At 33.4% G+C, this 12698-nt stretch overlaps 1 protein-coding gene across 1 annotated transcript; it reads left to right on the top strand.

Moving 5' to 3' along the window:
• The first annotated feature begins 173 nt into the window (after window positions 1-173).
• Window positions 174-12061, top strand: LOC128212476 (homeobox protein Nkx-6.2-like). The gene is made up of 3 exons (XM_052917957.1): window positions 174-1125; window positions 6376-6542; window positions 11391-12061. The coding sequence occupies exons 1-3, from the start codon at window positions 615-617 to the stop codon at window positions 11523-11525; spliced, it is 813 nt and encodes a 270-aa protein (XP_052773917.1). The 5' UTR covers window positions 174-614; the 3' UTR covers window positions 11526-12061.
• The last annotated feature ends 637 nt before the right edge of the window (window positions 12062-12698 follow it).

Below are 12698 nucleotides of genomic sequence, written 5' to 3'. Positions count from 1 at the left end.
TTATCAGACGAGCCCGTTGATTGGCTCCCATCTCGCCCCTCCTCCCAGTAATCTCCTGTCTGCCAATCAAAACCAGCGACTCGTCTTATTACTTTATCAGATCATTTAACAGCAAAACATTAAATGGCGATTTATACAAGTAATTTATCACCGAGTTGATGTGTCCAGCCTCATTCTTCAATTGCTAAACAATGCGAATATTTCTTCAGAAAATTATATAGGAATTTTACTTGTGACGCCAAATTTTCCAAAGACGAAACGGATAAATCTGAAATATTAGTAAAATAAAGTGAAAGTTGATGAAATTTTATTACAAGATGGGCGTCACATACACGCGATAACTTTGATTCCTCCTGCGTGAAAACTCATCGTTGGATATTTATTATTAGCAAAGTGACATTTTGTGATCGTTAGTAAAATTCTTCGAATAATTCCATTGTGATTTGGTATCATTGTAAGAAACTTAATACACTTTTGCAAAACTTTATGGTAATTTAAGGCCATTCAGCATACTTCATTATATACAAAGGTTATTTACTGAACTACTTATTGAATCCATGGCTGTCATACCAGTAACTTCTCTATAGGAATTGTGGTTCTGGTGGAAAGTTCGAATGTACAATACGGAAAATATGTTAGACTATTGTGCCAGCAATAATTCATCGCCTCGGTACCAGTCTCCTAGTCCCACGATGACGTCACTTCCATACAACATGGCAGAAATGATGACATCAGCAAATATGGCTGCTAACATGGCGGCGGCAGAGTCACAGAGACAGTCAGCGTTCGTGTTAAGCAGTCCGCAGCTGGCGGCCCTTCACAACATGACGGAGATGAAGACACCCCGCTCGTGCACGAGCCCCACTGGGCTCCAGAACCCTTACACTAGCTACTCACAATCCACACTCAAACATCTCGGACTAGCCATGTCACAAGCAAGCACCTCGCACCGAATCTCGGACATTTTGAACCGGCCGCTCATGCAGTCGCCGCTTGGTCTCCCCCAGCTCGGGGCGGCCAGCATGTTCATGAACTCACAGAGCGGCTTCAAGCTCGCAGAACTTCCGGGCCGCGCGCCCATCTACTGGCCCGGCGTCGTTGGCGGCCCCGCATGGAGACCGCCTGGTAGGTACTCGCCGTTGGAGACTCTCATAGTCGTTTTTTTGTGTGTTTTTTATTTACACATTTAGTATATTACGTATCTGTATTCTGTGTAAACAATTTGACGATAATGTTGTTTTGTAGTTTGTGGCTGGCATTTTAATCAGATTATTAGTCAGATTCATTATGTCTGCCATAAAGCTATGATAGCTAACAGTGTTGAAAGAGCTGGATGAAATTGTAAATGGACGAGATAATCTGTTTAAAAGACTTGTATACGTCAAGTAAACACTAGGTCAACAAAAAACAATAACATTGTGGTCAAATTCTATATCAATTCTACGAGGGTCGTTGAAAAAATAAAACCGTAACAACAGATACGCATTTTGATATGTTCTTTCCTTTTTTAGTAGGGATATTTAAAACGCATTGGCAATCAAGAGTAAAAAAACATTTATCTATTTTTTTTTAAAGTAAAAAGGTGTGTGGTGCGCTGATGAAACCAGCAGCATAAGGCGTGCGACATATTTTGTTATGCGCAGTAAAATTATTAGATTTTTTTTAAATTTAAATTCGACAAGCTCCGGAAAAGTCTCCGAATTAAAGTAGAAAAAAACATGTCCTATCATTTAAAAGTAGCAAACATCATTTTTGATTTGCATGTTTACGCTTTTTTGAACAGCCCTATATGAAGCATATTTAGGCCACCACAGTATCAATGAGACCTGTATCAGTAAAAGAATAACAAGGTTATTAAACGGATATGGTCATTTACATAAGGATTATCCGGTGTATCCATTGAAAGTATTTCGAGTCATTGTGCGGTTATATGTGTGTACTTTACTATCTACAGTATATATATTTTGATTTCATTGCGACAAAGTACATGCCAAACTATTTTTTTTCCAGTTTCCATCAACCACCATTCATTTGTTATTAGTTTTTTTTTAAATATTAAAGAACTGACTTAGATATCTATTTTATTTTATTCTGTTTCAATCATTCACCTGTTGAACAGTTAATTATCTTAATATGTTTAGATGTTGCCCAGTTTAATGTCAAAATATGTGACTAGATTTCCAATGAGTTCTTACATATAATGTGTTCACCAATCAAATAATATATTAATTAATCAATACATTATTCGATATCAATATATATATTTATCAACTATTTTATATATTCATCAGTCAATTCATATATTCTTTAATCAATAAATATATTCATCAATCACATTATATATATATTAGCAATTAGTTTATATATTTATCAATCATATATTTATCAATCAATTCCCATATAAATCAGTCAATGTATGTATTCTTTAATCAGTTAATATATTTATCAAACAGTTAATATATTCATCAATCATATAATATTTTCAGCAAACAATTTATATTGTCTCTTTATTTGTCTATGTCAAATTCAATTTTATTTTTCGAAAATTATTAATGTTTAAAAGTTATAGATTTTAGTTAATTATTTAAGTTTCATTAACACACGCACACGCACACGCACACGCACACACACACACACATATATCGCCATAAATCAGATATATAGTGAATAGATTTAACAAACATATTTCACCATTATATAAATTATGATAAACTGGTAAAATACATGAAACAGCAGAACTTAAAACAAATAATTCAAAAAGGACTTATTTTGGCTTTTACTTTTATCAATTGCACCACATATTTATTATAGCAAGGTTCATGCAAGTTGGAATAAAACACAGGTTTTTTTTATAGAGGCTATCACAATATGCAATCAAATTATGTTCAATTACATATCTCTGTTTACAGAAAGGGCAAAACAGTTGCTCAATAGGAAAACCTTTATTTCCTTACACCCAGTCAAGGTGCAACATTTACGCTTGATAAATGTATGCACTAGACACCAACTTCGGGCGGATCCGGGTTTGCGTTAGAGGGGGCAATTTTAACAATTTCTAGTCCAAAATGGTGCATTTTGATTATATTTTGTCACTATTTTCTCCTTCATTGACATAAAAAGCAATAAACGGTTTGAGAGTTGGTGCGACTATCCCCACCCCCCTCACGAATTCTCTTATGCCTACACAATATTCATGTTTCAACATATGTCTTAGTTATTTATCTCTCCTACTAGAGGCGTCATTCACATTTACTTCAGCTGACCAGTCATATAAATATGCATGGAACATATATTTTACTGCTTTTTATTATATAAATTCTACTTATGGTATAATGTAGCTCTTGCCTTTTTTTCCAATCAGGTGCATGGTTGAATTTCAATTAAATTTCAATGTCATTTAATTTTCATGTATATGTAGAAGCATGTCAAGCAGATAAAGTATTTTCTTTTTGACTCATTCTATGTAATTATTGGTTAACATCTAAATCGGTCAGAAACAGTTTTCTATTATACTGAAAAGTCTTAATGAGTTATTAACTATGTTTAAAAAATGAGAGAAACATTACTAAAAAAATATGTAAGTTTTGTAAGGGACTCGCTCATGCTTTTGGACCATTGGTTTCACGGTAATGCATCTGAAAAGACTAATATTATAATAACTTTACTCTTCGATACCGACATTGAAGAAACAAAGTTTAAAATTAACACTGGTTCAAGTGGAGAGCGAACCCGCGCCGGTACAGTAAAAATGGTGATTAGAAAACTGACAACCGGTCCCTTTAAATGTTCTAAAATTATTATGCTACTTTTAAAACTTGAATTTTTCGATAAATACATACGTATACAACTAGAATATTGAGGTTATAATATTTGCAATTGTAATATATAACTTAATCGTGACATTCAAAAATGAATACGTCCGTTTTATGTAATTAGCGTCTCTAAGCTGATTTATTGTAACCCTCTCTAAGCGCCATATAGGCTTATTAGGCTGGGAGATAGATATGTGTTTGATGCTTTACTTACTGGGAAGTTGTTTTATGTTTATAAACATATCACGATCACAAACAATTTACTTACCTATTTACGAAATATATACATATGGCGCTGGCCCTTTTTCTCGAACAATAATCAATATAATCAATGTTGGATGATCAAGCTCAAAATGTTTTTTCTTGTTGTTGTTTTTTACTTACTTCATAATTAATATCTATTCTCACAGTTCACAATTTCTGTTTTTGTATAGTTTGTATAGTTTTTTATTTGAAAGAGTTTTTAGACTTTTAAATGAAATAATTTTAAAGATAGCAATGATAAACTACGTTTTCTGATGTAAATTCAAGAATAAGCAAGCAATTTAGCTAAAGAAAATAAGGTATTTAACCTGTTATGCTTAACAAATTTGTATTTTGTTGCTAATCGAATCCACACCCTACATTTTATCAATTCCACATAACAATAATATCTATATTTCATCATACGTTTCTAGTTTTTCAAGATTGTTGAAATATGACCAAAACACTGGCCAGTTCTCAAACTTGTATTACATTTCTTCTACTTAACCTAAGCTGACAATTCCTTCAGTTTTATATTTTTATTTCAGTCTCATCAATACATTGTACATTCATGAATATAAATACATTCAACAAACAATACATACAATTGCATTGTCACTCTAGTAACAGTTGTAACTTATAAGAGACTATCAATTTTATAATACAACTAAGACACATATCAATACATCTTTTTACAGATATGAGCAAAATCCCGTTGCTAATCCCTTTTTAAAGCTGCACTCACAGATTGAACGTTTTGACAACTTTTTTTTATTTTTTGTCTTGGAAGGAGCCAATTTTTGCGAAAATCCATGGAAACCAGTTAAATAAGACTGTTGACAAAAATCAGATCGCAGATTTTTATATTTCAGGTCAAAACTTGATATTTTATGTGTTTTTCTTAAACCGTTAGTACGGTTTAGGCCATAAAACCTTAATTTTCGAACGAAAATATGAAAATCTACGATCTGATTTTTTGCCAGCAATCTTATATTATTGGTGTGCAGATATGTACGCAAAAATATGCTCTTTCCAAGACAAAAAATAAAAAAAGTTGTAAAAATGGTAAATCTGTGAGAGTGCAGCTTTAAAAACTGCTTTAAGACAATGAAAAGAAATTCTGATATTTTAAATTAGTACTAATGCACAACTAAGAAATTCCTTCAGTTTTATACGTACAGCTTTGTTTCGCTCCCGTCTGTCTTTTGATCTACTTGGCCAAAATACTACATGTTTCTTGGGTGTGTTTTACACCGTTTCACTAAACAATGAAAACAATTATTTCGGCCTTTCAAAATGGCATTGCGATTTTCTTCCTGGCAATGGATTTATTTATGATTCAAGTCAAGTCAATATTTGTTTATTATCGGATGTCATATGTACAATAATTAATTTGATTTTTTCTGATATTATGCAAATATTTCGTTAAAAACATTACATATAAACATGAATTAATAAGTGAGATTGGGTAAATGACACAACATTATGGAATGTTTTCAGATAATTTTAGATGGATTAGTTTTTTGTATTGTTTCTTTTTTCGGTAGCATATTTTTCATTATATTTTCAACATTTCATTTAAATAAACTTGCATATATACACTATTGGGATGATTAGTAAAGACACTGGTCCGTGTATTGTATACATGCGCGGTCCCTGTGCGGTCCTGTCAGCAAGGCCCCACTCCGTTACCCGAGCCTCCCCTCTCCCTGGGTCCGGCCGACCCCAACAGGGAGCCAAATTAAGAAACAATCAACCGCCTATTAGGGGCCATCAGTCAGCCGGGTTCCTGTCAAGTTAAGGGCCTGGGTTTCAGCGCGTGATAACGATCTTGTTTACACAAGGGGGCTGTCTCCTAACTGCAAGGGTGCATTTGGGTCGCCTTGTAAATATGTAAAATGTCAGCGAAATTGCAGTGTTAATCAACTGCTAAAAGACATGCTGGTAATCTGCTAGTTAAAACATCTTCGATCTGAAAGGTTGAGGCACAATGTATTAACGTTAAGAAATGTATTCATTTTGAGAATTCACAGAACCTTATCAAAATGAGTGCCAATTGCTAAAAATAATCTTAAACGATATATTCAAGTTTTAGATCTACAAAGGGAATGTCAAACATTATGGGACGGCTATTTATCCTTCAATTTCAATACGCACTTCGAAAGTATTTGAACCACAAAAGCAGCAGGAGGACCATCACTGATACCATTTTAACTGAAACAATAGCAAATCCATCATTATCCGAGACTCGAACTCGAAACTTGTCGAAATTTTTGCTTACGGAACTTTAAATTGTAAACGTAATCTCTTTTGTTTCTAGGCAACGTGATAATCGACAAGGACGGCAAGAAGAAGCACACGCGGCCCACGTTCTCTGGTCAGCAGATCTTCGCGCTCGAGAAGACGTTCGAGCAGACGAAATATTTGGCGGGCCCTGAGCGCGCTAGACTCGCGTACGCCCTCGGCATGTCAGAAAGCCAGGTCAAGGTACGGACAAATACTGTTTTAAATAAATAAAATACATAATTAACAATTCATATAAAACATAAAAAATAATCATATTTATACATATTATTAAAGCTAATATTTTCTATATTTAATGTAAATTCTTAATGTTTACATCTTAATGAAAACAATGCCACTCTCTCATAAGTATTCATTTTCTGAGTCGTAAACACATATTTTTGTTTTCACATACCCAACCGACCTTATTTTTTCCTCGCGACCCTACATTTTTGTTGCCGTACTGTATATTGTTTTTCGTTAATTCTTTAAAATGTGCTTTTTTGAGTGATCATTGTATATTTAAAAACATATTCTACAATAGTGATGTAGCCTGTTATAGGTAGGTTTGGTACAGAATCCCGGTTCTCAAAAAAAGGTTATGCCTATATACCTACCCTATTGTTTTATTGGAGATGATAGTGAAAACACAGAAACTTTTTTGGATTGGGGAGGGAGGGAGGGGCATATAGAAATTATAAAGAATTAATTTGCTTTATATATATATTGGCCACGTGTATTATCAAATTCATTTTTTTTTTCAAATTCTAAAATGATTCGCCATTCCATGTAAAAAAACGCCTTAAAATCACACACACGGTACATTTACACATTGAATAGTTTGCGCATTGATAATAGTGTCTTTATTATAAGTGTTTTACGTTTTATCTGAATTCTGACCAATACATCCAATAGCATTTTAGAATGGAAAGAATGGCATTACATGATACACTTTACTAAGCACTATTTGACGTCCGGCCATCGATTCGAACCTGCCAGGTGCGAGTGGCGGTCATTACGCGGGGATCAGTCATCAACTTTCATCTAAAGCGCCCCAAATCCAGACTGATCCCCATTTCACTTTCTTATTAAAAATCTCCACCAACACCGACAATACCCCGATACTAGAATATAGATATATTCATTATCTGGATTTCTTTAATAGTATTATCTGGTTCATGTGGCCTATGGGAAGACTACTTTAAATCGGATCACGTATTAGGCTTTTGCAACAAAGACGATTGAACCTGATAACAACCACTATATCTATGAAGACCTGGTTCTGCTGCGCATACCGATTATAATAGATAAATTAATTGAAATTATTATGGAAAAATCTTATAGTATTACACCAATTTGCATTGGAATTGCACGTACTTTCCTCATTTACCAGCGAAGCAGTTGCAGCTAGCATTGTTTTAAGATTTAAATTATAAATAACAATACAAGACAACAGTTGTCATACGAAACATGTCTAGACTACCGTTGGCAGTATCAGTAAAAGGTTGGAAACATTTTTTTTATTTGGATATATTTAAGATCTGACACGATTATCTAATATGATAGTAAGAGTCAGAAACTATCACATTACTTTTTCTGATAAAAAAAACCCCGCAAAAGGCCTACCTGATTCACCTGCGCTGTTTATGAGCTGCAACGACATTACCCGTGCTACATGCTTTGAAAAAAATAAGTACTCGAAATAATTTAGAATAAATGGTATACTCGAAGATTTTCATTCCGTTTAGAAGTCAAATAAATTCTGGGCTGGTATTCAATTTTGGTCTTAATTGGATCTAAGAAAGATGTAGCTAATCGGATTACTGATTATTAATACCTGACCAATAAAGTGAATGAAGTAATTGATGTATGACCATAAGATTAACTTATGTCGACTATAGAATACCTGACTTCTGAGATGACGTCCAGTAAGAATCAAAACATTAACGGTAAACTAATTAATACAGTGTCATTCTGTATCATCCCGATCTAATTCGATTACGTCGTATGTTGTTGCTGTTGTTATGAGTATAATAATAATAATAATAATAATATCTTTATTTTAAGAAGGTGACATATTAAGATCATGTACAAAACTACAGAATCTTATTTTCGATATGGCCCTCTGAAACAGAATGAAAATATGGCAAATAATCATAAGACAAACATGAAGACGATGCTAACAACGATGACGATGATGATGATGATTATAAGTATGCTGTTGATGCTGACGATAATGATGCATATGATGACATGATGATGATGTTGAATCAATATTAGACAGATACTCTCAGTTAAATATAATTATGAATAAAACATCACAATTTGTATAATCACAAGTTTCCTATGAGGTACTGTTTGACCTTTATTTTATACGTATTAAAGTTTTTTGATTCTCGTATTTCCAAAGGTATATTATTCCAAACAATTCTGCTGTAATATGTAAACGATGCTTTCATATAATTAGTACGAGGTCTAGTTTGTAAAACAATATCTTTGTGTGCCATTGATCTTAGCATATATACATTATTGTCTGAAACTGTTACTAATTCTGACATATATGATGGAGCCATGCTATTCAACGTCTTGTAAACTAATACTGCTGCGTGGTATTTACATCTATCCGAGAAGTTTAGCCATTTTAGTTCTTTAAATAGATTTGTTGATGAATCTCGTTTAGATTTACCAAGTATGATTTTTGCAATTCGTTTTTGTAAGTTATTTATTTTATTCACATATGAATTGGTTCCCTTGCCCCAGACCAAGCAGCCGTAATCAAAATTTGGCAGAATATATGCATTGTAAAACATTCGTTTTGTATCAGGTGTGAGGAAATATATTATATTTTTTAGAAGTGCAATTTTCTTATTCAGATTTTTACAAACATAATCGATTTGCACATGCCAGTTTAGTGTATTATCTATATACAACCCTAATAACTTTTGCACAACAACATTAACTATTTGAACATCATTAATACAAAGTTCAAGATTCCCAGTGTTTTTTAATTTATTTGCAGACCCTATTAACATGCATTTAGTCTTGGAAGGATGCAATGACATATTATTTAGTTGACACCACTTATTAACATAATTTAAATGATGTTGTAATTTATTTTGAATATCCGTCAACTGATATCCAGATTCATAAAGTGTTGAGTCATCTGCATATAGATCTATATTTAATGTTGGATGCATAACTGCAATATCATTTATGTATAAAATAAAAAGCAAGGGTCCCAGTATGGAACCCTGGGGTACCCCAGATGTAACAGTGAGTTTTTGCGATTTAATTTTGCCAATCTTTACAATTTGGTTTCTATTAGTATGTTTTTTTTATAAGTTTATCGTGTGTTTATCCTGTAGGAAAACAAGAGGAAATATCTTTTCTACTTACTTTTTCGATGGAAAGTGAACTACTATATACAGATACATAATTATGTATTAAACTGATGTGTGAAATAAACGTATGACATATTTGAATATTAGTAGTACTGGTGTTATTATAAAGCATATTATTTTTGTGGAAGCAATTATTTTAAAATAGGCGGAGAAATATGTTTTCTATCTAATAAATAATGTCACGTTCCACATGTAATATAAAAAAAGAATTCTTTGCCATTGTATATCCTCCCTAAACTATTACAGAACTGAGGAGTTTAAAAAAAACGTTGCTCTTTAGTAAAATGTATGACAATGATGTTTTACCAAACAAACCACTACTGTTTAAAGTACCGATTTGAAGATTAGTTTGTCTTCATATCCTGTCGTTTATGAATATGATATGAGAAATATGGATAGAAATATCGACTTATAAAGTAATACACGTGTATATTGTTAAGCATTTAATATCTTTGTTCGTCTTTAAATCCCCGCTGTCCCTACAGGCGTCAGGTCCACCCATACCTAGGCCCGGCACCATGTGCGTTTATTGCCCGGGCAATGTGCCTATAATGCCCACCACGGCCCGCTTTATGGCACATCGCTTTACGACTTAAACAGTTTCCACCAATAAATAACTGCTAATTCTTTATTATATGTCCGTCTGCTCTTAATATTTTACACAACACAAGCGTTTCTTGGGATATAAACTATAAAATTTGCATGAAAAGCTATTATGTACTCTATCGTGGCTTTATATTTAGGGGATTTGAATAATTTGTCTCGATAAAATAGCAAAAGTACAAAGAAAGTTCTCTAACGATGTAGAATGGAGATTGCAATTCTTTTGAAATGCTTGTATATTGTCTAATCCTTGCAATTTAAAAAGTCGTCAACACTCTGTCCTCATTCAAATTTCGACACTGCGCATGCCCAACCGGAAATGTTTTTAGCTTATGCACGTGACCATGGTTTTCGTTTAAAGAATTTCGTCTATCTTACAATATGTTCTGTGCAGGTGCAAGATATTGCAATGAAAGAAAGTTTAATGTGCTTTTAAACATTGTCATAGAAAATCTCCATGACAATGTATCTGAGGTGAATAGTGTCTTAACATAATAGGTTCTGTCAACTTGGGTACCTTTTTGTTCCTTTAAAGCTGCACTATCACAGATTGAACGTTTTGACAACTTTTTGTATTTTTTTTTGTCTTGGAACGAGCCAATTTATGCGAAAAAGCATGAAAACCAGTGATATAAGAGTGCTGACAAAAATTAGATCGCATATTTTCATATTTAAGTTCAAAAATAGATGATTTACGCATTTTTCTTTAACCGTTAGTAACGCTTTATGCCATAAAACATTAACTTTCAAACGGAAGTATGAAAATCCGCGATCGGATCTTTTGTCAGCAGTCTTATATCACTGGTTTGCAGATATTTACGCAAAAATTGGCTCATTCCCAGACATATATAAAAAGCTGTCAAAACGGTCAATCTGTGAGAGTGCAGCTTTAAATACAAAAAACTTTTGAAATATGATTTTCATATCAAAATTCATTTCGAAATATGAAAGTTCACTTGTTATACTTTCAGAGGCTAACCGTAGGAAGTGTCCGTAAAATGAACATTGATATATATATTTTTACCACTTTTCATTAATCTAATTTCAGGTTTGGTTTCAAAACAGACGAACAAAATGGCGAAAAAAGCACGCTGCTGAAATGGCAACCGCGAAAAAGAAGCAGGAATACGCAGAAGCAATGAACGAGGGATCTGACGTAGAGGATGACGTATCTGACAGTTAATTGGTGAAGAGACACGTGACCTGTTCTGTGATTGGCTGACAGGGTTTTATTCGCCGCCATTATGAATTTCAAATGCACTTACGGGAACACTGAAATTTGGATATTATTGTATTTAAAAGTGCTGTGACTATATTTCTGTTTCAAGAAATATGTTTGTTTGACCATTAATGGAAGTGAAATTTGTGCCAAAACTTTGTACACAGATGATAAACATATGACATGCATGGATGATGAATTTGCATGTTACGAACAATCGGAATTTCATTAATCAGAGTAATTTTCTGAAGTTCACTGTTATAAATAATATCGGTAAAATACCATTGGCAACATTGATATTATAAACCAATGAGTGTTCACTGATGTATACGGTGATATTTGTATTTTAAAAAAATGCGGGGAGAAGCACTATTTCAGATAAACAAGACATAGAACGCGAACAGCTGGTCTAGTGAATACCATTGTGTTTAAAGGACGTTTATACATGTAAATAGTAGAAACATGTTTATTGCATTTCTGTTTCTGGAAGAGATTTTCAGAAATGCAGATGTTATGATATTTATTGATGATACTACGATATTGCAATACATATGTAGCTTACGTTATAAGATGAAAATGATTTTGTTTCGGAATATTTTACATCGCTGTAAATAAGGCAATACTTAAATAAATAATGTTGTTGTATCCAAGCTTTGGCATTTCTCTACTACATAACACACGAAAGCTAGAACGGTGCAAATTCACAGTTTATTAAAGATATTTTTTTTGTAGTTTATAGGTATTTTCAACGTCCGTTTGTCAAACTTGAGGTACAGTGTCCAGCTATGCCACCATAGATACGCCACAGTCCAGGCGGAATGCTTGTACGTTACAAACGAAGCCTTCTGACCAAATCATGGTCAGGGAGCGGAATACGAACACCTGTTTAATGGGGAATATAAACACCATAATCTGACCAAAACAATGTTATACATGCGTCTTCGTAGATAAACAGCGTTATTCATGGCAAAACAATACAATAATCACCAAATCAAAAGATGGGACGAAATCCATGTCGCGCGCCTAAGGAGTTCGTACCAGATTAGCGAGATAAAATATTTTAAACAAGATTTATTAAATATTTCAGAAGCTGTCTGACAGAATGACTCATTTTGACATATTTCAAATGGGGTCCAT

Source organism: Mya arenaria, chromosome 12 (assembly GCF_026914265.1).
Source record: "Mya arenaria isolate MELC-2E11 chromosome 12, ASM2691426v1".
Lineage (NCBI taxonomy): Eukaryota > Metazoa > Mollusca > Bivalvia > Myida > Myidae > Mya > Mya arenaria.
The sequence above is the reverse complement of the archived record's forward strand: the minus strand, read 5'-3'. Positions and strand labels throughout refer to the sequence as shown.